The sequence below is a fragment of the Salmo salar genome, chromosome ssa11, assembly GCF_905237065.1.
Source record: "Salmo salar chromosome ssa11, Ssal_v3.1, whole genome shotgun sequence".
Lineage (NCBI taxonomy): Eukaryota > Metazoa > Chordata > Actinopteri > Salmoniformes > Salmonidae > Salmo > Salmo salar.
The window spans coordinates 3,127,119-3,154,377 of NC_059452.1; the positions used below are offsets into that span (position 1 = coordinate 3,127,119).

At 42.9% G+C, this 27,259-nt stretch overlaps 1 protein-coding gene across 4 annotated transcripts in view; it reads right to left on the minus strand.

The window, feature by feature from the left end:
• The window catches only part of daam2 (dishevelled associated activator of morphogenesis 2), a 247,030-nt gene that overhangs the window by 119,011 nt on the left and 100,760 nt on the right, over window positions 1-27,259 (minus strand). For all 4 annotated transcript variants that reach the window (XM_014126175.2, XM_014126170.2, XM_014126174.2 and 1 more), the window contains exons 2-3: window positions 19,076-19,325; window positions 2,866-2,955 (exon numbers count right to left, since the gene is read on the minus strand). In XM_014126175.2, the coding sequence (XP_013981650.1) occupies window positions 2,866-2,955; window positions 19,076-19,243 (258 nt within the window). In that variant the 5' untranslated portion in view covers window positions 19,244-19,325. The remainder of the gene's footprint in view (window positions 1-2,865; window positions 2,956-19,075; window positions 19,326-27,259) is intronic.

A 27,259-nucleotide genomic window follows, 5' to 3' on the forward strand; every position in this document is an offset into this window, starting at 1 on the left:
TGCCGTTCCCTTCACAGCTCCGTAGGCAATCACCATGGTCTTGTAGCGGATGCGAGCTTCAACTGGAAGCCAGTGGAGAGAGCGGAGGAGCGGGGTGACGTGAGAGAACTTGGGAAGGTTGAACACCAGACGGGCTGCGGCGTTCTGGATGAGTTGTAGGGGTTTAATGGCACAGGCAGGGAGCCCAGCCAACAGCGAGTTGCAGTAATCCAGACGGGAGATGACAAGTTCCTGGATTAGGACCTGCGCCGCTTCCTGTGTGAGGCAGGGTCGTACTCTGTGAATGTTGTAGAGCATGAACCTACAGGATCGGGTCACCGCCTTGATGTTAGTGGAGAACGACAGGGTGTTGTCCAGGATCACGCCAAGGTTCTTAGCACTCTGGGAGGAGGACACAAGGGAGTTGTCAACCGTGATGGCGAGATCATGGAACGGGCAGTCCTTCCCCGGAGGAAGAGCAGCTCCGTCTTGCCGAGGTTCAGCTTGAGGTGGTGATCCTACGCTTCTTCTGACGTGGAAATGTCAAGGAGGTGGACAGCTGGGCAAGTGAAATAACCTTTTGTTTATCAATCACATTCTATTATATTTGAAATTATTATGATTTCAATGAATGTCATATCAGAGAGCACACAATGTTTCAATGTGTTACTTTTTGCTTAAAGGTCAGTACGCTTTCTAGCCTGCCAGAAGTTTAAGAGGGCGAAGACTGTGGCGCCGGAGTTCAAGTCTATCAAATTTGTTTCACCATAGCACATGATCGGTAAGTGTTGAAAAGTACATATCTCCCATTTATAACACTGCACTACTCCAAATGTTCTCACAGTAAAGTGTAACCTGTGTGTTTGCTTGTTATGTCTCTGTCTCCTACCCTATTCCCTTTAACTCTGCTCCTGTTCTCCAGGATCTAGGAGTTCTGCCCAACATCCAGACGTGGATCACCTGAGGTCCTCCATTACCAACCATCCTCCAACTTTTCATTACATCATCTACAGCTACTGTTATTGTCATGTTGTCATTATCTGCTCAGAAAGTTTTTTTGCTCTATCATACTGGGCACATAATATGTGAGATACACAGATTAACGATAAACACTAGCACTGCAAACACTCAGAACAAAGAGAGCAGCAGTCCCTGGAATTTGCAGTCTCCCTCTTCAAGTCCCCCTTCCTAGACTGTCTGCCTGTTAACCTGTTAGGGCTAGGGGGCAGTATTTGCACGGCTGGATAAAAAAATGTACCCGATTTAATCTGGTTACTAATCCTACCCAGTAACTAGAATATGCATATACTTATTATATATGGATAGAAAACACCCTAAAGTTTCTAAAACTGTTTGAATGGTGTCTGTGAGTATAACAGAACTCATTTGGCAGGCAAAACCCTGAGACATTTTCTGACAGGAAGTGGATACCTGATGTGTTGTATTACCTTTAAACCTATGCCATTGAAAAACACAGGGGCTGAGGAATATTTTGGCACTTCCTATTGCTTCCACTAGATGTCACCAGCCTTTACAAAGTGTTTTGAGTCTTCTGGAGGGAGATCTGACCGAACAAGAGCCATGGAACGATGATGGCCCATTAGACACCTGGCGCGCAAGTTCATGTTGGGTACCCTCGTTCCAATACGTTATAAAAGAGAATGCATTCGTCCACCTTGAATATTATTCATGTTCTGGTTAAAAAAGGCCCTAATGATTTATGCTATACAACGTTTGACATGTTTGAACGAACGTAAATATATTTTTTCCCCTCGTTCATGAAGTGAAGTCCGGCGGGCTTAGATCATGTGCTAACAAGACGGAGATTTTTGGACATAAATGATGAGCTTTTTTTAACAAAACTAATGTGTCAAACAGATTACACATTTTCTTTGCCATTTCCGAAACGTATCAGCGTTTAAGACATGGATTTCATGTTGTAATGTTAACAAGGTACCCAAACGTAGTTAGAAGTAATGTTTTCATTTTATTAGCTAAACAAAACTTAAACAGCAAAATTGTCGTGGAAATCAGCCTTGTTTGCTTAGCGATGATGAAAAGAACGTCATTTAGGCTGTAATGTTCTCCAAAATTCTAATCATTAGGTCAACACACCATTGATATAGCAACGGACGCTAATAGTTCATGGAATCCCATTGTGATGCAGAGGAGGACATTTTTTGGCCGGGGGAAATTATTTGGGATGGCATCATATTAACATGGCATTAGTCATTACAAAATGTGTCAAATTGCAGGAAATTTGCTTTAAAACTGCAAAAATGTCTCTTCACCCCATAGCAGAACTTGTAGAATTGTAATAAATTAGCTGTACAACTGCAATTTTTTGCTTAGGGCACCCAAAAGGCTAGAGCCGGCCCTGCAAACACATGGTCAAAAAACACGTGCTTTGCCAAAAACGATTCTCCCCAAAAGGACTTTGGGAAGTTCATGTCCCTGTCCCAAATGGCGCCAGAGACCAGGTTCTGTTCAAAAGTAGTGTACTACATAGGGAATAGTGTGCCATTTGGAAAGCACACCCTATGTATTTATTTCATTTGCTGTTGAGGAAGGGGCCCAAGCTCACTTTTTTCTATCAAGAATGTCATTTCCTCACGGAGACCTGACCACAGAGTAAACCAGCGCTGTTATGGAACGAGAAAGGAAGGACATTATGGCAAGAGAAAGGGGTGAAAGGGAGGTCTAACCAAAATGTTCCCCCTTTCAGACTGAATGTTGACAATCTGAAGCTGCACGAGGGAACAGTCTGTTCAAGAGATGAGGTTGGATATAGTGTGTGTGTGTGTGTCTATTCAACTAAGGGCAATGGGATAAATATTGTTGATTCTAAATAATGTTCTGTGTGGGTGTGTGTGTGTCAGAACTCACCTTCTTCTTGCTGCAGTAGATCTGCCATTTCTTCTCGGCAGGTAGAGCAAACATTGCCTCCCTGTTCTTGTCTGTCAGGTCCAATTCATCCTGTGATAACAGAAAAAAGGCAATGAATCAATCAGTCAGTCACAATCAATTCATCAATTAGTCAATCAAGGAATTAACCTGTTGGGGATAGGGGGCAGTATTTGCACGGCCGGATAAAAAACGTACCCGATTTAATCTGGTTACTACTCCTGCCCAGTAACTAGAATATGCATATAATTGTTTGATTTGGATAGGAAACACCCTAACGTTTCTAAAACTGTTTGAATGGTGTCTGTGAGTATAACAGAACTCATATGGCAGGCCAAAACCTGAGAAGATTCCAAACAGGAAGCGCTCTCTCTGACTATTTCTTGGCCTTCTTGATCATCTCTATCCAAAACAGGGGATCTCTGGCATAATGTGACATTTTCTAATGCTCCCATAGGCTCTCAGAAGGCGCCAGAACGTTGAATGGTGACTTCGCAGGCCATGGCTGAAAAACAGTAGCGCATTTGGATAGTGGTCGATCTGAGAACAATGAGACTGGGGGCGCGTGCACGAGCCGACAGCATGTTTTTATTTTTTCGTCTTTGAACAAAAACAGGGTTTCCCGGTCGGAATATTATCGCTTTTTTACGAGAAAAATCGCATAAAAATTGATTTTAATCAGCGTTTGACATGCTTTGAAGTACGGTAATGGAATATTTTGAATTTCTTTGTCACGAAACGCGCCGGACGCGTCACCCTTCTTTACCCTTCGGATAGTGTCTTGAACGCACGAACAAAACGCCGCTATTTGGATATAACTATGGATTATTTGGAACCAAACCAACATTTGTTATTGAAGTAGAAGTCCTGGGAGTGCATTCTGACGAAGAACAGCAAAGGTAATCCAATTTTTCTTATAGTAAATCTGAGTTTGGTGAGTACCACACTTGGTGGGTGTCAAAATAGCTAGCCCGTGATGGCCGGGCTATCTACTCAGAATATTGCAAAATGTGCTTTCACCGAAAAGCTATTTTAAAATCGGACACCGCGATTGCATAAAGGAGTTCTGTATCTATAATTCTTAAAATAATTGTTATGTTTTTTGTGAACTTTTATCGTGAGTAATTTAGTAAATTCACCGGAAGTGTTCGGTGGGAATGCTAGTCACATGCTAGTCACATGCCAATGTAAAAAGCTGGTTTTTGATATAAATATGAACTTGATTGAACAAAACATGCATGTGTTGTATAACATAATGTCCTAGGAGTGTCATCTGATGAAGATCATCAAAGGTTAGTGCTGCATTTAGCTGTGGTTTTGGTTTTTGTGACATTATATGCTAGCTTGAAAAATGGGTGTCTGATTATTTCTGGCTTGGTACTCTGCTGACATAATCTAATGTTTTGCTTTCGTTGTAAAGCCTTTTTGAAATCGGACAGTGTGGTTAGATTAACGAGAGTCGTGTCTTTAAATGGCTGTAAAATAGTCATATGTTTGAGAAATTGAAGTAATAGGATTTTTAAGGTTTTGAAAATCGCGCCACAGGCTGGCAGTGGCAAGCGTCCCACCTAGCCCATAGAGGTTAACCCTCTGTTCCCCATGTTGTGTTTGTGAGTGATTGTTTGTTGTAATTCGGTCTGTCTTTGTGGGCTCGTTATGTTACTTTGTATATTTGTCTAATTGAGTAAAAGTACGTTGATTACTCATATCTGCTGTCCTGCGCCTGACTCTCTACACCAGCTACACACAGGACCCTTACAACGTGTATAGTGTTGAGTCATCTGCATATATAGAAACTCTGTCTTTACTCAAAGTCAGTGGCATGTCGTTAGTAAAAATTGAAAAAAGCAAGGGGCCTAAACAGCAACCCTGGGGAATTCCTGATTCTACCTGGGTAATATTTGATAGGCTTCCATTAAAGAACACCCTCTGTGTTCTGTTAGACAAGTAACACTTTATCCACATTATAGCAGGTGTAAAGCCATAACACATACATTTTTCCAGCAGTAGACTATGATCAATAATGTCAAAAGCTGCACTGAAGTCTAACAAGACAGCCCCCACAATCATGTTATCACCAATTTATCTCAGCCAATCATCAGTCATTTGTGTAAGTGCTGTGCTTGTTGAGTGTCCTTCCCTACAAGCATGCTGAAATTCTGTTGTCAATTTGTTTACTGTAAAATAGCATTGTACCTGGTCAAACACAATTCTTTGCAAAAGTTTACTAAGGGTTGGTAACAGGCTGAATGGTCGGCTATTTGAGCCAATAAAGGGGGCTTTACGATTCTTGGGTAGCGGAATGACTTTATCTTCCCTCCAGGCCTGAGGGCACATGCTCTCAAGTAGGCTTAAATTGAAGATGTGGCAAATACGTCTGCTCTTATCCTCAGTAATTTTCCATCTAGATTGTCAGACCCTGGTGGTTTGTCATTGTTGATAGACAACAATAATTGTTTCACCTCTTCCACACTGACTTTACGTAATTCAAAAGTACAATTCTTGTCTTTCATAATTTGGTCCGTAATACTTGGATGTGTCGTGTCAGCGTTTGTTGCTGGCATGTCATCCCTAAGTTTGCTTATCTTGCCAAGTAGTAGTAGTTTGCAGTATCAGTGGGCTTTGTGATTATTAATGAGCCATCTGATTCAATACATGAAGGAGCCGAGGTTGGCTTTTTTTCCCAAAATTTCATTTAAGGTGCCCCAAAGCTTTTTACTATCATTCTTTATATAATTTATCTTTGTTTCATAGTGTAGTTTCTTTTTCTCTAGTTTAGCCACGTCTTAATTTGCAGTATGTTTGCCAATTAGTTGGGCTGCCAGACTTAATTGCCATACCTTCTGCCTCATCCATCTCAACCATACCATTTTTCAATTCCTCGTCAATCCAATGGGATTTACCAGTTTTTACAGTAATTTTCTTAATGGGTGCGTGCTTATTAGTAACTGGAATAAGTACTGTAGTTTCATAAATGCGTCAAGTGCAGTGTCTGGTTGCTCCTCATTACACACCACAGACCAACAAATATTATTTACATCATCAACATTTGAATAACTACAAAACGTATTGAATTGAATAGTGAAGGGAAGAGAACGATGCATAATTATGTAATCACAAATTGTGAATGAAGTCTTATCAGTCTACTCTGCCTACTTGGAGTACAAAGTGTGCATAATTTACTAAATCTGAACCAAAACGACTCCGATGGTTGGGAAGAAATGAATCATGACAAATATGACAATTATTCTTCTGATTCTGAGCCTCAGCCTGAACCTACACCACCGAAGCCTAAGCGCAAAAATGCCAGAACAGTACGCACTGAGCGGCTGCCTGCGCCACCACCAAATTAAACAGTGAGACATCGGATAGAACTAAGACCGTGACAATGCTACGGGCTGATTATCAACACAAATTGTCATCACTGAGAGAGCAGACCCTACATACATCCCTTGCAAAAATACATCAGCAACACACTCACCAGCTTTTGTTGTTTACGTGACATGGACATTCTCCAACTGATGCCATTGCATGAAGACGCACACCACGTAAGCACAAACTTACAATAATTGACTATTTTTGACTGCCGTCATATCAACACATATTCATGATAATGCAATCATTACTTTTGTGCCAAATTTCACTATTTAACCAGCACACTTGGCACTTATAATGATGTTTAGGCTACAAACGTAAACTCACTCACTTTTGTACATCGCCTTGGTCCGTACAATTGACCTTATTTTAGCGCCCCAAAAACGTAATACTTCCAGATCAACTGTAATGTCAATACCATTGTTAAGCACAATTTCTCCCCTGTCTAACAAAATAAATGACATGAGCTCCACGCTGCCCATTTCTGCATAATTCAATAAGGCAATGAGCTACGTCGGGTCTTTTTAAAAATGGCGGGTGGGGAAGCAAAACTAATGCGTGGTAGTGAGAAGGACAGATGTCGTGTGGGAAAACTGCTTTTTTCCCCACTCGATCTGTCCAACTTATCACCTTATCGCCTCTAAAATGTAAATAAAACACTACAAAGAGTTTATATAATGTGTCATTACATACCTATTTGAAGGTTTGTGTAAAATTTTTAATCGGGTTTTTAGGGCGGTGCTAAAGTGATCTTCAGAAGTAAACATTGTCTTTGAGAGTCATGATCGCTTGCAGGGACGACGCAAAAAATGACTAGGTATCCCCCCTTACCCCCGTCACTGTCCATGTCTTGTTTTTAAATGAGAGAAGTGCTACACCTGGTGGAGAGAGATTGTAAGACAGAAATAGTTGCTTTACGCGTGCTGTACGTTACAGCATGACACGTCACGATGTAATGGAGGGTCAGTTTTTTCAACTTTTCTCCAATACTATAGAGCCATTACCATGTCAATCAATGCTTGAATAGAAACGTAGTTCCCACCCCAGATTTTGAAGTCAACACAGTCGCTACAGTCCCATTAGTTTTCTTTGCAGCCTCGTTTAAATGTTGCGATTGCGCACATTTGTACGGAATTGGGTATACATTTTTATGTCGTTATAAAAATATGCTCTTACCGCATTCCAACACATATGCTTTCGGTTTCATAGTTGTAACAAAGGTACTCCACGAATAACATTTATTGAACACTTTAATGTTTGTGTTTTTTGTTTTTACATATAGCCTACAGGGTCATAAACTAATGAAAATGCTATTGTGTTATTAGATACATTCTGCGTTTATTGCCAGTCAGACAGTAAATTCAACAGTGAGTCAAGTATGTCAATCATCGGACCGACAGTCAATTGCCAACGAATCCGAAGGCAGCAAACAGCCGCGACACCTCTGATGGGTTTAGTATTCACAGCGGTGACTATTTGTTCACCCTGGAACAAGGTGCTTCCCTCCCGGAGACTTTTGAAATGCATATGAGCTCAGGAAATGAATCTCAGCCATGGAAGAAAGTAAATAAAGTCTTGGAAAGAGCCCTCTAGCAGTAGAGAGAAAAGAAAGAGGGACAGATAGAGAAGGGGGTAAGGGAGAGGGTGAGACAGCACAGGAGAGAAAGAGAGACTGGGGGAAGAGAGACAGAGAGGGATAGAAAGAGAGAGAGAAAGAGAGAGAGAGAGAGAAAGAGAGAGAGAGATTAAAGCGCCAGGCTTTGTGCTCCACTCTCCACTAATCAGGGCCATAATTACTAGGTTGCCATGATGTCAACCATGCAACCAGCCCCCCAACCAGCCCCTGTCCAAGGTTGGGGTCTGGGCCTGGACAATCAAAGCCAGGGTATTCATGTTTTATTGTTAAGCATAGCATCAGGGTTCAAATGTACAATTACAACACATTGGTTTGTCTGACATCCATGTTAAGTGACCAGTGTGTTAAGAAGCAGCGCGGCTTGGCAGAGCATGTTTCGAAAGGGAACCTGTCACGATCTTCGCCTCTCCCGAGCCCATTGGGTAGTTGTTGAAATGAGACAATGTCGTAACTACCAATTCGATATCACGACATTGGCAGAAAATGACGTCAAATTTAATAAACAATAGTAAAAAATAAATAAAAACGTACAATTACAGAATCTGAATTACAAGATTATTTTATATACAAGAAAATAAACATCGGACTGCCAGAGGTATCAGAGGGGCTGTCTTCAGCTATTCAGCTCTAAGCCAGGCATTTCAATGGGAGAGCCAACTGCAGAGATGCAGTAGACATAGGAAGGAATATAACTTTTTGTTTTCTCTCACCTTTATTTATATAGGTAATTCAGTTTAGTCTGGCTGGCATTTTTGTGCAATTCATGTCCAAATCATCCTTTGTTTAGTATCTAAAATGTTTTGTCTAACTCAAAGAAATGACTTATAGATAATATGGACAAGTGCGAAAATACTAATATAGGTACCATTGACTTACATTTGACTTGTGCCACAAATGCAAACAATTTAGCATTTGAAACAGTGGCCAGGTAAACAAAACCAAGGTGTGGCTTGCTGTCATATTCTGTCAAAACCAAGGTGTGGCTGTCAATGACTGCTTGTAGGGTACGGAAACCAATATGTACATTTGTAATTTGGGTGAACTAACTCTTTAAGAGCTGATTAGGTATTACAATGGCATTATTATAATTAGATTTTTGGGGGAGAACAGAGGTGCAAACTTCCTTGTATATTTTAGTGAAGTTTTAGATAGTAGGAAGTGAGACATGGGGATAGACAAAGGAGGAGGAGAAACAGGTAGGAAAGGCACAGACAGTCGGTGAAGCCGAGACTCAAACCCCCGTGGCCATGGAGGGTATGTTTAGTCCGGAGTCAGGAGTGTTAATGCTGTGCCAGACTGCTTACTAGTTTAAGTAGTGCACTATATGAGGCATAGGGTGCCATTTGGGATGCAGGTATAGCTTTCAGTCCACATACAGTTCATCCCTGCACCAGAAACCCATTCTGAAACGCATTCTCTGCAGACTTATAAACTGCAGAATGAAATTGGGATAGGAAAAACACAAACTCCGATGCTCTGGGCTGATTGCCTACTCGCGGGTCACAGCAACAGTGTCCAAACCACTGAAGTTTTCGAGATGATCTGGCGAATTCGGGAATCAGTGGGAAAAGACTCCTGGATTATTACCAGATGGGAAAGAGGCCCGGCGAGCTCCTTTCCTGTTCCTCCACTCAGCCTCCACCTCCTGTTTATGACCTTGCCAGGCCTTGGCTGCATCCCAAATGGCATGCTATTCCCTACAAAATGCACAACTTTTGACGAGAGCCCTATGCACCCTGGTCAAAAGTAGTGTACTACATAGGTAATAGTGTGATAGAGTGAGAGAGAGTGAGCGAGAGAGACTACGAGAGTGAGCGAAAGCGAGAGACAGCGAGTGAGAGAGAAACGAGTGTGCACAGTTACACCACAACCCCCCTAAAAAAAATCACATGGCTCCACCCAGTGGCACCCCCTCCCGCCTCCAAAACCGAACCGGAGAATCGAGAAACCTCCTGCACCCTTTCTCTGGTATGCCCCCACGTTGGCCTGTGCTCCTGTGGAATTCACATAAACCAAAGCTAATATTGATACACCTGCTGTCGGAAAAAGAAAAATACATACATGGCTTTTCGAAACACACACTTATATTCATATTTCAGCTAAAAACCTAATTGAATAATGTTACAAATTAAAATGGGTGTCAAGTACATTGGATATGACAAGTGAGTTAGCTAGCTAGTAGTCTCCGAAATCATGCATAATTGCGTCAGATACTCGATTAAGTTCTGAGGGGAAACGTATGAGAAAATGTGCTAGAACGAGGAGCAGAAGCAGGGCGGTAGCTCCTCCCCCTTCTCTCTGCAAGTTTCAGTCAAGTCTACGGGCCCCCTCCCCTTCTCAATTTCAAAAGACGCACATGCCCACTTAATCGTGATTCGTCAAAATAACCAGTGACGAAAAACCTGCGAGCCAAAACAACTACTGTTGACAGATGTTACGATACAATTTATGTTATGTAGTCTGTCCACAAAGGATTAGCTAGCTAGCAACTCGACTGTCTGTCATTCATTCCTTTGTTCAACTGCTGAGGAACTCATGAACTGTCTGCAGGGAGATGATACACACACACACCGGCGTAGGATTGGATACAACAGAAGCTGAAACTGTCTGAAACTGTCATATTCCCTCTAGTATACCACATTGAAGCATTGAAGGATTAGAAGAGTCGGGACTGTGTGACATGATGTACAGTATGAGAGTAGATTATTTTATCAGTAGTTCGAGGAGAGACAAACCATCTTCATTGGCCTTGTGATTAGTGTCCACCTGAAATTGGAAGGTTGGGGGTTCAATGCCCAGTCGAGTCATACCAAAGCATCTAAAAATGGAAACTGATGCCTTTCTGCTTGACACTTAGCATTAAAGAGATAGATTGGGGTTAGGGCCATGTGAAAGACTAGTGTCCTGTCCAGAGGGTGTGCTTGTACATCAAGCGGCCTCACGCTACAGAAACAGGAGATACCCTATGGGCAGTTATGGCTCGGACAAGACTTACCTGTTCAATTCTTACTTTTTCCCCCTATGATAGACTGTTACATAGACCCGTCTTTTGAGACTCAATAATCCTGAGCTGAGCAGGCCTGATAAGAAAGTGGACAAAAGGATACGATTGTGTGTTAGTATGTTAGTTTTGTTCATTTTGTGTGGAGAGACGTGGAGAGGAAATGGTAAGGGAATGAAAATGTGTGTGTGAGTGAGTAGGTGTGAGGTGTATGCATGTAGGTGTACATGTGGATGTGTGATTGTGGTAAGGAGTGATTGAGGGTGCGAGAAATATTGAGCACAGTGAGAATGTGTGTGTAGCTTAAAGATGCACTGTCAAACATTTGCATAATTTCAGCCAATAGTTTTGAAAGTAGCGCTCAGGGGCTGAATGTGGTCTACGAAAATTGCGTACTACGTCACATACAGTGCCTTCGGAAAGTATACAGACCCCTTGACTTTTTCCACATTTTATGTTACAGCCTTACTCTAAAATGTATTATATTGTTTTTCCCTCATCAATCTACACACAATACCACATAATGACAAAGCAAAAACAGAATTTGACTGTTTTGTTAATTCATTAAAAAAAATAAAAACACTGAAATATCACATTTACATAAGTATTCAGACCCTTTACTCAGTACTTTGTAGAAGCACCTTTGGCAGCGATTACTGTATTTGGGGAGTTTCTCCCATTCTTCTCTGCAGATCCTCTCAAGCTCTGTCAGGTTGGATGGAGAGCGTTGCTGCACAGCTATTTTCAGGTCTCTCCAGAGATGTTAGATCGGGTTCAAGTCCGGGCTCTGGCTGGACCACTCAAGGACATTCAGAGACTTGGCCCGAAACCACTGCTGCGTTTTCTTGGCTGTGTGCTTAGGGTCGTTGTCCTGTTGGAAGGTGAACCTTCGCCCCAGTCTGAGGTCCTGAGCGCTCTGGAGCAGGGTTTAATCAAGGATCTCTCTGTACTTTGCTCCGTTCATCTTTGCCTAGATCCTGACTAGTCTCCCAGTCCCTGCCACTGAAAAACATCCCCACAGCATGATGCTGACACCACTATGCTTCACTGTAGGGATGGTGCCAGGTTTCCTCCAGAAGTGACACAGCATTCAGGCCAAAGAGTTCAGTCTTGGTTTCATCAGACCAGAGAATCTTGTTTCTCATGGTTTGAGAGTCTTTTGGTGCCTTTTGGCAAACTCCAGGTGGGCTGTCATGTGCCTTTTACTGAGGAGTGGCTTCCGTCTGGCCATTCTACCATAAAGGCCTAATTGGTGGACTGGTGCTGAAATCGTCCTTCTGGAAGGTTCTCCCATCTCCACAGAGGAACTATGGAGCTCTGTCAGAGTGACCATTGGGTTCTTGGTCATCTCCCTGACCAAGGCCCTTCTCCCCCGATTGTTCAGTTTGGCGGGGCGGCCAGCTCTAGGAAGAGTCTTGGTGGTTCCAAACTTCTTCCATTTATGAATGATGGAGGCCACTGTGTTCTTGGGGACCTTCAATGCTGCCAACATTTTTTAGTACCCTTCCCTAGATCTGTGGCTCGACACAATCCTGTCTCGGAGCTCAACAGAGAATTCCTTAAACCTCATGGCTTTGTTTTTGCTTTGGCATGCACTGTTAACTGTGGGACCTTATAAAGAGGCGTGTGCCTTTCCAAATCATGTCCAATCAATTGAATTTACCACAAGTGGACTCCAATCAAGTTCTAGAAACATCTTAAGGATGATCAATGGAAACAGGATGCACCTGAGCTCAATTTTGGGTCTTGTTGCAAAGGTTCTGAATACTTACGTAAATTTGTTTTTATTTATAAATGTTTTATTTGCAAAAATATCAAAAAACCTGTTTTCGCTTTGTCATTATGTGGTATTGTGTGTAGATTGCTGAGGAATTTTGATTTATTTAATACATTTTAGAATAAGGCTGTAACAACAAAATGTGGAAGAAGTCAAGGGGTCTAAGGCACTGTATGTGCATATATGTGCACCACGTCATTGCTCTCTCTCTGAGCCGTTGGTCCGCCCTGCAACCTCATTGGATAACGCTGGGCAGGCCTCTTGCTAGCTGTCACTCAAATGGAAAGGGGCTGAAGCTCATTGGCTGAAACTCGAATTACTAGGGGGCTGGTGCACGTGGGAAAATGTAGGGGAAATGGCACTGCACAGCATCTAGAAAACAGTCGCTTTCAAACTATGGATTTCGTGGATAATTGAGGTAAAACAGTAATTCTGCTCATCGATTATGCAGGTTTAAACTACACTTTCACACATCCAGCCTAAAAAATAAGCCAAAGTACCATTCAATCTCTTTAGGTATGATGCTTGGCCGTGATGACAGATGTGTGTGTGTCATTGAGTGTGTATGGGGCATATGGGTCCTAAATGTGTGGATAAGACTGAGATTGCTTGCTGCTAACGAATGGCGCACGCATGCACACACATGATCTTCTACTCCAGCCCATTCAGGGTTGGACAGGAAAGGAGAGGAAAGACAGACAAGATGGGAGGAAGTCATATAAGGCCCCGGGAGGACCAACAGGAAGCTGTAGCGACTAAATGAGATGAACGAGACAGAGAGAAATACCACAAGGCTGTCTTCATTAGAGCACACTGTAGTGAAATATTTTGCAACAGACAAGGTCTAGACATTACCATTTTGGCACATTTTCTTCAGCTTCGTGCCTACAGAACACCACCCAGAATTCTTTCCCAACCTATCCCATGAGGTCTTTGCCCTGGAGCAAGCCCAGGACCCGTATTCATCAAGAGTCTCAGAGTGCTGATCTAGGAACATGTCCTCCCTGTCCATACTAGTCTAATCTCAGTGAGATGTCAGAGATCAGTGTCTTGGGCTTGGCACCGCTCTGGTATTTGCCAACTCCACCCCTACATCCACCACAATTCCTCCCCCCACTGCTACTCTTCCCTCAGACCCTTTTGATCAGCCACAGTGTACCCCCCTCTGGTCCAAGTGAGCCCTGGATCAAGCCCTGCTAATGGGGTTGGCTCAGGACATAGAGGGCTGGCAGGAGAGGAAGGTGAGGGAGATAGGGAAGGGGTGGGGGTAAGGGGAGCAAGAGAAAGGGAGAGAGAAAGTGAGGTGAAACCAGAGAGATAGAGAGAGAGAAAGAGAGAAGGGGAGGGCAAGGAAAGAAGGAAGCCAGTTGGAAAGACATGCACAACTAGGGAAAGAGGAAAAGAGAGGGAAGAGGAAGGAGGGTGCATCCCATGGCTTCCGCTGAGGGTAGTTGCTCCAATGGGCTCTCAGGGGACGGAGGGCTGTTCCCCGTGTTACGCAACACATTCTTGTTCTCATCCGGCTCGAAGGACCGTTCCCCCACAGCCGGGGAAACGTTAGGGTAGGGTTTTTAACATCCCAAATTAGTTGACTGTAAATCTCTCTGGATAAGAGGATCTGCTAAATGACATGAGTATAATGTCACATGAAACATAGTAACTAGAATGTACATTAAAACTACTTTGTGGTGGGGTCTGTGAAGGTTACCATGCAAAGATCAAGGGCCAAGATTCTGGTCTTGGGCTGGACATTAGTCTGGAATGGTGGGATTAAAACTGCCCCCAGATTAATCTCTGCTGGGGGACAGGCAGGGAGAGAGAAACACATGGGGAAAGAGAAAAAGACCGAGGGAAACAGAGACAAAGAGAGAGAGACACAAAAAGAGAGGAAGAGAGATAGAAAAAGATAAATACAAAGACAGAGAAAGAGACAAACAGAGACAAAAAGAGAGACCGAAAGAGAGAGTGAGATGGAGGCAAAGAGAGAAAGCCTCCTCACTAATCTGTCATCTGCCCCCTACCCATGCCAGATGCCCACTAGTATTGATGTTGTCGCACCAACTGGGCTAGGCTCAACAAGCTACTCCCCACTCCCCATCCAGAACAGCCTATGATCCAAGATCATAAGACTTGGACACTGTCAAATGTGGAAGTGCAACACACCTTCAATCAAAACAAATACATACACAATTAGGTTGTACTGTATATCCTTTCATATATTTTGAAAAATGAATAGTTGTTAGTTACAAACACAATCAATAGATTTTATTTACTTTCTTCGCTGCCCACCCAAACCTCTTTCTTTTTCTCCCCTCACATCTTATGTCGGTCTCTCACTCACTTTCTTTCCTCTTTCACTGTGCAGTGTATGGAGGTAGCGCCACAGTTGAGTTTGGCCCAGTGTGAGCATATTGTGTGCACATGGCAGCCATATGTAGACATTTCTACAGCACTGCAGAAGCCAACAGAGACCTGAATTCCACTGCATCTATCCTATCGCCATCAGCACTCATTTCAAATGTCACCCGCGTTGTCCCCAAACAACCTTACACTTTGGCTCTTTTGCCAGGAATCGCAAGAGGCATTTCACCTAACCACACTGGCATCACAACAAACCAGCACACCACAGACAAGCACACACATACGCAACGCGTGCGCACACACTTACACACTCACACACAGCGTTTACAGAGATTACAGAGAGAGCCCATTTTCAATTATCCAAATGTGAGAGCAATTCTGTTTTCATGATTAAATGTTATCACCCAAGATGGAATTGCCAGTTAAACAAAAAATGTACTGTCACCATTCCACCCAGAGTCTAATTTACACACGTGGCAAATAAATCATTGGCGTGTGCGTGCCATGAACACATGACACCGGGAAGAAAACGTTTAAACAAGCCCAAAGTCCATTAATGGAAGCTAAACATTCTGTATCAGGAAATGCTGTGGCCTGCCCTAAATGGCTATTGTGATTAGTGGTATTCATTAACTTCTCTGATGTGGTCTCCATTATACTTGTCCAAATCAATCGCAATTGTTCCCAGGTTCCTTTGGATTTGTTTGAGAGTTAGCGAACGGCACGGAAGGATCTCGAGAGGTTAGACCGAGAAGGTTGTAAAGAACCAAGAGGCACGAAGCCCAACACGCTGTGGTCTTGACGTAAGAATGACATCAGTTAGCGAAATATGACACAATGTCCTATGCCTGTACTTCATGGTATCTGTGGACCAATAGGTGATGGTGTATGAAGATCAACATGGTTGAATCAATAAATGTATTTCTTGCAGTGTTTTACTCAGCTGGCACTACAAAATGTTAATGGGCATGACTGTACATATCCGAAAGGAAGTAAGGCAATATGACACCAACTTTCAGTATCTCTAATAAAACAAGTGTCGGCCCCACTTTATATTGATAGTCCCATATCTGTTGACAAGCAACTGCTTGCCATGGTTACAGTTAGGGTTAGGTTTAGAATAAGGCTTAGGGTAAGAGTTAAGGTTAGGGTTAAGATAAGGTTTAGGGTTAGGGTTAGGATAAGGGTTAAGGCTAGGGTTACAGGATAGTTAGTTGAAATTATGTTGACAGTTACTGAACATCTACAAATGATCTATTTGGAACTATCCAAATAAAGTGTTACTGGGGTGCCAAAACCTAACCCGTTGGGTCTTAACTTGGCACAATTACTGCCCACTGTAAAAGCAACTCTATTTTAGAACTAAACCTATATAGAGGCTTCTCTGGGAGACACCATTTGTGGAGTGCCAGGCCCCCAGAAAAACATACAGAGATGGTTTGCTCCACTGTTTGGCCCATATATGTCACTCCTACTCCAGACTCCACTGAAGCTTAGTTCTCTTTGTGAAAAAAGGAGCTGCATTTCATAAGAATAATCCCTCACTCCCGGTGACATGGAAACACACTCAGTTATGTTTTTCCTTACATTTTCCCCCACTACTTTCTCCCTACTGTGTTGTGCAAAACTTGAGCTCAACATGACAGACCTCAGTTTTGGTGTAAAGTCCTACAGCCAGATGTTCGAAGGCCAGACATCCAATTGACCAGATGTCTGGCGAACTAGTAAAAAATGTCAGCAATTTGATTACAGGATTACATTTTAGTCATTTAGCAGACGCTTTTATCCAGAGCGACTTACAGTAGTGAATGCATACATTTCATACAATTTCATACATTTATTTTTTATTTTTTATATATTTTTTTTCTGTGCTGGCCCCCCGTGGGAATCGAACCCACAACCCTGGTGTTGCAAACACCATGCTCTACCAACTGAGCTACAGGGAAGTCCGATCAAACCAAGTGTCCAGATAGCTATACCAGTGGGTAAGACCATTTAAGCAGATGCCCATACAGACAACCTGTCAACCAGTTGGACATACATCAGGACCAGTTGAGCTAACCATTTGTCTAAACATTGGTTGACTCAAAATTTGATTGACAAGACTATTGAGTGATTCGATGTGAAACCCAGACCAAAAAAGATTTTGGGGATTTTAATCCATAGAATGGTCCTTTGGAGAAAGGATTGTTGACATATACTGAACAAAAATATAAAAGCAACATGTAAAGTGTTGGTCCCATGTTTCATGAGCTGAAATAAAAGATCCCAGAAATGTTCCATACGCACAAAAAACATTTCTCTCAAATTTGGTGCACAAATTTGTTTTCATCCCTGATAGTGAGCATTTCTCCTTTGCCAAGATAATCCATCCACCTGTCAGGTGTGGAATATCAACACTGATTAAACAGCATGATCATTACACAAGTGAACACTGTGATGGGACAATAAAAGGCCACTCTAAAATGTGCAGTTTTGTCACACAACAAGTTTTGAGGGAGCATGCAATTGGCACGCTGAATGCAGGAATGTCCAACAAAGCTGTTGTCAGAGAATTTAATGTTAATTTCTCCACCATAAGCTACCTCCAACATTGTTTTAGAGAATTTGTCAGTACGTCCAACCGGCCTCACAACCGCAGACCACGTGTAACCACACCAAACCAGGACCTCCATATCTGGCTTCTCCACCTGCGGGATCGCCTGAGACCAGCCACCCGGACCGCTGATAAAACTGAGGAGTATTTCTGTCTGTCATAAAGCCCTTTTGTGGGGAAAAACGAATGCTGGTTGGCTGGGCCTGGATCCCCAGTGGGTGGGATCCAATTACAATCTTGTCTCATCGCTGCAACTCCCCAACCGGGAGGCGAAAGTCGAGAGGCGAAAGTCGAGTCATGGGTTCTCTGAAACATGACCCGCCAAACCACGCTTCTTAACACCTGCCCGCTTAACCCGGAAGCCAGCCGTACCAATTTACCATTCAACTGATGACTGAAGTCAGGCTGCAGGCGCCCGGCCGCCACAACGAGTCGCTAGAGCGCGATGAGTGCCACCGGCCAAACCCTCCCCTAACACGGATAATGCTGGGCGAATTGGGCACCGCCCTTTGGGACTCCCGGTCACGGCCAGTTGTGACACAGCCTGGGATCGAACCCGGGTCTGTAGTGACGCAGCGGTCTAAGGCACTGCATCTCAGTGCTAGAGGCATCACTACAGACCCTGGTTCGATTCCAGGGTGTATCACAACCGGCTGTGATTGGGAGTCCCATAGGGCGTGCACAATTGGCCCAGCGTCATCTGGTTTAGGGTTTGGCCAGGGTAGGCCATCATTGTAAATAAGAATTGTTCTTAACTGACTTGTCTAGTTAAATAAAAATAAATACATATTTTAAAAAGATGTCTGGAATGGTAGGAAAGTTTGCATGCTTCATCCGATTTCTCCCATCATCTGATTTCTCCCTCCACAAGTCTCCACTGGTGTATATACTGTAGTATAGGCTTGCACGCTCTTCCTGGAGACCTAGGATTTCAGGCCAACCCTAATTTTTTAGCACATCTGATTCTACTTACCAGCTGCTCACCAAGACCTTGGTCACGTTCCCCTGCTCAGACGTTGCATGCATCAACCAATGCATGTCATCAGCTGTGCAGTCGGCCACCAGATTGCTATAATATATGATGGGGTTAGTTGATTCGTAAAAAGTGGAGGCTGTTGGGAGGAGCTATAGGAGGAGGGGCTCTATATAATAGCTGGAATGGAATACCTGGAAAGGAGTCAAACGTGTTTGATACCGTTCTATTGATTCCATTCCAGGCATTACAACGAGCCCGTCCTCCTATAGCTCCTCCCACCAGCCGCCACTGTATGTAAAATACCTATCCAGGCATTGTAAGATCTGGTATGCGTCAGCAACGTCTGAGCAGGGAAACACAACCTTTAACTAGCTGAATCAGGTATGTTAGGTTAGGGTTGGACTCCAGGAAGAGGGTTGGGCAGCCCTGCTGTAGTAGATGATGGAAATATGTTTTTCTCCCCAACTCACCACCAGTTCAGAGAAACGTGCGTGCAGTTCCTCAGCCGGGGGCATGGGGGCACTGAACTCCAGCAACTGCAGGGGCACGCTGTCCTTCAGGTTGATCTCCGGGGGCTCGCTGCTGCCAAAGCAGCACAGGAACCCCAGGGCAGGGCGCGTCCGCTTCCGCGGGGGCATCGTGGACCACCGGAGAGTAGGGGACGAGAGGGGTAAGGGGGGGAGTAAAGGGGTGGTGAGGCTGCTATCTAGGGGGCATGATCTGAAAGACAAAAGAGAAAGAGAGGTAAGGCTAAAATTAGGGCTAAATAATCCAAGAGGGTGGCTTGTCATGGCAACATTGTGTGTTGCATCGTTGTTGAGAACTTCACAGCCCGAAATACGCAAAGATATAGACCTGTACAACCATAGAACCTCCTAAGGAGTAAAAAAAAACAAAAAACAGGCATAATAATATATGGATACTGTGATTCAACATTACAGCCTCATCTGCAATAATGTTGATAGCCATATCCTCTTCCCTGACTCGCCTTTTATATTTTCTTTCCAATTTGTTGTACTGGTATATAATGGGACACAAGGTTTGCCAGATCTTCCCCTAACAATATTCCTAGGTAAGCAGGTTACAGTAGGTTGCCATAAACCCGTGAATGAAGGGCCAGCCGGATAGTAAAAAGTGAAGAAGGCTTCCCTTCCAGAAAACCCTCTCACTCTGAGCAAAGAATGAAGATGCGTTTCTTTCTATAAAACCACACTGAACCCCTCACCCATGTCCACTCAAGGGGCCATACTATTTTTCCCACCTTCTCGCTCTATCCATCCCTCCATCTCGCGCAGGGGGTATAAGGGAAGGGATGGGCCACAGCGGCCTGAGATGCGGTCTGCAGGGACTGGCACCCATCTCCTCTCTGTGCATTCGGACGGGCCCTATCTGGCCTTCTTCGACCACCTACAACGAGGCCTCTGTCTGTGTGGGGCGAGGGCGCAGGCAGTGGCACTAAAAGCTGGCCGTACCATGTTTGCTCCTTCACTCAAGCAGCACAAAAATGATGGGGATGGGGGAGGACAAGACGGGTAAAGGACTCTGTTTGTGCAGCAATGGGCTGGCTATACTCTGAATGACAGAGTCCAAAATAAGGGCTGATTTTTCAATGAGAGGGGAGGATTTCGGAGCTGCAGAGATTAGAAAAGGATAAAGGTGGTCAGTTGCGTATGAATGCTTACTCCCATACCGGTGTTGTACATGTAGGCACAGACGCACACGCACGCACAGATGTATTTATACTCATTCACAAAGCTTAATAATCTATAAGCATTTATAAGACATAACATTGGCACACTATTCCCTATACAGTGCATTACTTTTGACCAGAGCCCAATTCTCATGCCTCTCTCTTGCAGGTTCCCTAAGCGTTTTCTCAACGTAGGAGTGAGTTTCCAGTGCAATCTCTAAAAATATACGGTAGCCAACGCACTGTAAATTATTTATGAATATGCTCCTTTCTCAAGAGTCTGAGAGGGAAAAAAAGTTATGAAGAAAAAAAACCTTGGTTTCTCTCGTTCTTTCTCTTATTTGTTTTTCATACACCTGCTCTCTCTTTATAAGCAAATTAAGAAACATTACAATAATGACTGAAACAGAAGCACATTATATAGGTGGTCAGGCACTCAGGAAGAATCAATGTTTTCCATAGAGTCCATACAAATGATATGGTAATGAACAGAATGTAGTTTGCCAATGAGAAATAACAGACTTGCTCTGACCCTCCTAAGTAAAAAAAAAATATTTGTGTGTATGTGTGGCTGTGCTCAATGTGTCTTTGTAGGTTTGCAAGCCAGTACATCAATGTATATTGTTTTATACATTATACAGTATGTGCGAGTTTGACATTGCATCTGTGTGTTTGTGTATGTGTGTGTGTTTGTACAGGCACAAACACTTGGGCACACACACATGGGTACAGACATAAACAGACAAAAAAACAGACAAACAGACAAACAGACAAGCCGCAAACATTCGCAGGGGAGGTGTGACATTCCAACGCTATCAATGACCCTATGGAAACCGCCTGGTAGTAGCATTGGGCTAGCATTGTCTTAATGTTACTCGTTTACATCAGCTTTGCGGTCAGATTAGGGAAATTCCACGGTAATGGAATTGCGCTGAGTGATTTTTTACTTAAAATGTATGCCAAACAAAGACCATTGATTTCAAAGTTTAACAAACCATACAACTCTACGCACAAGGACTACTTTTAACCATTTACACTGAACATGTTACAAAAACACATTTACTGAAAGAACTGTGCAGATGCAAGGTTTAGTAACAGAATTTCTATAAAATCAGTTTTTTGTGTCCACATTTTCTAAAAACTCAGCTGTGACATGACACAATGACTTTGAAAAAAAATATTTTGGTTATTGTGTGAAGGGGATTTACACATGGTAACGGAATTGCTGTAATGGAATTTCATCATGGGTTCCTGATCTGTACTACACAGAAATATATAATTATGGATATGAATATAATTCTCTTCATGGTGATGTATCCTAAATAGGTACACAAAGATATATATATGCAATATCCTCCTTTGCATTTTGAGGTATTATTCTGCACACTGGCTATTATTTTAATGAGCTCTGCCCCCAAACAAGACCAAATTTGGTTAGTTCGGACCTGACCAAATCTGAACCAATCATAGATGTCTATAGTACAGTACAGCACAGCACAATACAGTAGAATTCAGTATAATTCAGTACAGTAGAGTGTTGTTCGTTACAGTACAGTATAGTTCATTACAGTACAATACATTATAGTGTACTCAACTCTAGTCTGCTCTACTGTGTACTGAACTATATTTTACTGTACAGTACTGTACTATACATTTCTTTACCATACTCTACTGTACTGTGCTGTCCAAACTTGTGAACCCAACTGTGGTTTGTGACTACTATGATTTCCCATTGTAGCCAATTCAACTGCAGAAATTCCGTTACCAATTTTGCTGGAAATTCCGTTACCAATTTGGTAACAAAATTTCGAGTTTGAATAACTGAATAATTAATAAAACAATTTACATCAGTAAAAACACTATAACTAATTGGTAGGTCTACCTTTACGTCTTACTTCTGTGAACTTATATGTTAAAGATATGTGGGTTTTTGGTAAGAGAATGTAACGGAACAAGGCAATGTTTTTTAAACTTACTGAAGGCAGAAACATTTATCAAAAACTAAATATAAGTGTTGATATTAGTTGTCAGGGGACTAAGAGCCCTTTTCTATCTGTTTGACCAGAAATCAAAGCCTATGCATATTCCTAATTTTAGAATGGAAAATGGTTGAAAAATGTATGTTTCTGCCATTAATTTCTCAAAAATAGACTCTTAGCTTTCATTTGACACACAATTTGACATGCTTCTATGAACTTCACATGTTCATGCTCATGGGTCCTTTTACATAGAAATTACCATAGTGTTAGCCTGCCGGCCTCCTCCATCAATCTGCAAACTTATGTCTGTCAATGGGGACAGGGTCTTAAAAGGGGAAATTTGGGATAGCTTAGAAATGCCTCATGAGTTTAATTCAACAGTCAGACTTTATCAGAACCCAGAATATCTTGTTTTACTCCATTTTTGTAAATAAAAACTATAGCTTTAAAGCATGGTTAAAACTATAATTTTGTTATCCTGGATGGTCAGTCCTTGCATCCATAGCTGCGTCTCTCAATTTGAGAGTGGTTACATTTCTCCAATCGCATCCCTCAGCTGTTCAACCAAAATTCCCCAGCTGGGTCATGTAATACTTCCCACTGGAGACAGGAATTCCTGCATCTAGCTGTCCTCCTGCTTCCATTTGCCACTCTCCCCCTCTGTTTTCAACTGTCTAAATGAAGTGAAAATGTCACACAATTCCCAGACTTCACTTTAAAAAGATTGTTGACACACATCCCATAAAGCAGGACTTAATACACTGACCAGATGTGACCATACATCACATGTCAACTGCCACCAGAGTCGTTCATCTGCAGGCCAGGGTAGCATTTTCTGTCAACTAAACTGAGCTGGAACATGCAAAACACATCCCTTCTCTATCCCTGTGATGAATAACGATGAGTGTCCTTGAGATCTCTCCAAGCTTTGCGTGTGTGCGTGTGTCTGTGCATGCATGTGCAGGTGCGTGTGTCATGAACGAGTGTATGAAAGAAGAAATTATAAGCATATGAGTGTGTGTGTGCAGTGTGTGTGTGTGCATGAAAGAGTGTATGAAAGTAGAAAAAGTGTGTGTCCATGTGTGAGCGCGTGTGTTGAGAAAGTACACTGAGTATATAAAACATTAAGAACATCTGCACTTTTTATGACATAGACTGATCTAGTGAATCCAGGTGAAAGCTATGATCCCTTATTGATGTCACTTGTTAAATACACTTCAACGGGTGTAGATGAAGGGGAGGAGACAGATTAAAGAAGGATGTTAAGCTTTTAGAGAAATGAGACATGGATTGTGTATGTGTGACGTTCAGAGGGTAAATGGGCAAGACAAAATATTTAAGTACCTTTGAAAGGGGTATGGTAGTTTTATTTTATTTCACCTTTATTTAACCAGGTAGGCTAGTTGAGAACAAGTTCTCATTTACAACTGCGACCTGGCCAAGAATAAAGCAAAGCAGTTCGACACATACAACAACACAGAGTTACAGGTAAGATAAGGGAGGTAAGGCAATAAATAGGCCATGGTGGAGAAGTAATTACAATATACCAATTAAACACTGGAGTGATTGATGTGCAGAAGATGAATGTGCAAGTAGAAATACTGGGGTGCAAAAGAGCAAGATAAATAAATAAATACAGTATGGGGATGAGGTAGTTGGATGGGCTATATTACAGATGGGCTATGTACAGGTGCAGTGATCTGTGAGCTGCTCTGACAGCTGGTCCTTAAAGCTAGTGAGGGTGATATGAGTCTCCAGCTTCAGTGATTTTTGCAGTTCGTTCCAGTCATTGGCAGCAGAGAACTGGAAGGAAAGGCGGCCAAAGGAGGAATTGGCTTTGGGGGTGACTAGTGAGATATACCTGCTGGAGCGTGTGCTACGGGTGGGTGCTGCTATGGTGACCAGTGAGCTGAGATAAGGCTGGGCTTTACCTAGCAGAGACTTGTAGATGACCTGGAGCCAGTGGGTTTGGCGACGAGTATGAAGCGAGGGCCAGCCAACGAGAGCGTACCGGTCGCAATGGTGGGTAGTATATGGGGCTTTGGTGACAAAACGGATGGCACTGTGATAGACTGCATCCAATTTGTTGAGTAGAATGTTGGAGGCTATTTTGTAAATGACATCGCCGAAGTCGAGGATCGGTAGGATGGTCAGTTTTAAGAGGGTATGTTTGGCAGCATGAGTGAAGGATGCTTTGTTGCGAAATAGAAAGCCGATTCTAGATTTAATTTTGGATTGGAAATGCATAATGTGAATCTGGAGGGAGAGTTTACAGTCTAGACACCTAGGTATTTGTAGTTGTCCACATATAGTAGTTGTCCACACATGTAGTTGTCCACGTAGTAGGTGCCAGATGCACCTGTTTGTGTCAAGAACTGCAACGCTGCTGGGTTTTTCACGCTCAACAGTTTCCTGTGTGTATCAAGATGGGTCCACCACCCAAAGGACATCCAGCCAACTTGACACAACTGTGTGAAGCAATGGAGTCAACATGGGCCAGCATCCCTGTGGAACGCTTTCGGCAAATGAAGTCTGTTCTGAGGGCAAAAGGGGTGGGGGTGTGCAACTTAATATTAGGATGGTGTTCCTAATGTTTGGTATACTCAGTGTACAAGCATGTGTGTGTGTGTGTATTTGCATGAACAAGTGTATGAAAGCAGAAAATATGTGTGCATGTGGGTGTGTGAGTGTAAGCACATGATCAAGTGTATGAAAGGAGAAATTATAAGCACATGAGTGTGTGTGTGTATACTATATCTCCAGCCTCATAGAGAGGACCACGTGCGGCCAGTCTTCGCTCAGCAACAGTCCCCCTGGCTCTCTTCCAACCATGCCCAGGAAAAGTAGGCCAAGACATACACTCACATACACTTGTACACTCTTTCCCCAGCTGTGTGTGTGTGTGTGTGTGTGTGTGTGTGTGTGTGTGTGTGTGTGTGTGTGTGTGTGTGTGTGTGTGTGTGTGTGTGTGTATATATATGTGTGAGAGAGAGTAGGTAGGAGGATAGAGATAGGTGAGAGAGAGAGAGAGAGAGAGAGATGAGAGAGAGTCTGTGTTTATATCCCCAACAGCTGCTCATCCTTCTATATGATCAGTTTCTGCTTCCAAATAATTCACTATTTTATTTTCTGTTTCATCTCTCTTCCTCTTCCCTCCCTCCCCTCCTCCTTCTACTGTTACATCTTTCTTTAGGGGTTAGAATTGTAACTCCTCCCGCCATGACCCTCTTCTAACAATAACTTATGGGTTTTTTTCGAACACCCTTCTCTTTCTTGTATTGTCGGTTGTGTCTGTTTCCCCATTTCAGGCACTGTCTCTGTCTCTTCTTCTCTATCAGTCTTCCCTCAACTTATTCTTCCTCAATTACTGTAATTTATTTACATACTACTCTTTTCCTCTCACTGATCTTAACCTTTGGCAATCCCACTTCTCTCTCTACATCTCCTTTTGCTTTTTTTCCATTTCCTTTTTGTTTCTGCCTCTCGCAGTCATTCCTTTCCATTCCTCCTCTCTGGTTTCTCGTCTCATCTCTCTCTCCGTCCCCCTCCCCCTCTCTCTCCCATTTTGTGTCAGTGATCTGTCAATCCACCAAGGCTCACACACACTCCACATTACCACAACTCCACATCAAGCCAACTCTCAGTCAAAATACTCCTAGATTCCAGGTTTACAAAAACAAAAACAAACCTTACTGAAAAGCCTGCCTTAGTATCATCCGCACTGATGCTGTTCATCAACACACAATCTACACCGTTGGCTCAGTAAGCTAAAGGGAGGATCTTGAGAACCGCCCTCCTTTCCATCATCATTTGCTCCAGGTAGAAATCGCATGAAACCATCTCGCTCACATTCTGTTTCACTGACAAGTGTAGTAAAAGGAAACGTGAATACAGCAGTCAGTCTGCTTGACCATACTACCAAAAAATTATAAACTGACCCTAGAGCAGGGTCTGTGGTCCCGTGTGTCTCACCTGGTAGAGCATGGCGCTTGCAACACCAAGGTTGTGGGTTCGATTCCCATGGGGGACCAGTAAAAGAATGTTTACACACACTACTGTAAGTCGCTCTGAATAAGAGCATCTGCTAAATTACTCAAATGTAAATGTCTAGCGATGGCTTTATACAACTCGTCTAAATACAGCCCACGTGACAGCAGTCCAGCTCAGAAACAAGGGGAGAGTATGAGCAAGCCTGCCTGCACACCTTTCTGTCTTTCCCTACATGCGTGTGTGTCACTCACAGCAACACAATATTCTCTAGAGTGCAACTCACAGGGGATCATATATACAATGCCTTCAGAAACGATTCATACCCCTTGACCTTTTGCACATGTTCTTGTGTTACAGTTTGAATGCTAAATGGATTCAATACTCTTTTTTTTACCCATCTACACACAATACCCCATAATGACAAATTGAAAACATGTTTTTAGAAATATACAGATACACCAGTGGAGGCTCCTCAGAGAAAGAAGGGGAGGACCATCCTCCTCAGTGAAATTTCATAAAAATTAAAACAGTGAAACACAAAAAAAAGTTGTTTTGCAATGAAGGTCTATAGTAACTTCAACAGCACTCTCTGGGGTAGCGCCATAGTGTAGTCGGAGGACAGCTAGCTACCGTTTTTCTCTGGCTACATTGACTTCAATACAAAACCTAGGAGGCTCGTAGGCCTCACCCCCTCCCATAGACCTACATGTTAATTATGACCACTTCCGGAGGATGACCTCCAACCAATCAAATATTTTGCAGTATGAACTGACGTTGTCCATCCAATCATAGGATTAGGATCGGGGGATGAACATACTGTATAGTGTGTTGTATTGGGGTTGTGCTGCAGAGCATTATGGGGAGGTTCTATGTGTTGAGAAGCTTGGTGAGTTGGTGACATTATTGGATAGAGATTAAGAGAGAAAAGTGATAGTTGAGCATTTTTGGGATATTATTCAATTCAAATTAGTTTCTTCAAAATACAGGAGACGGAG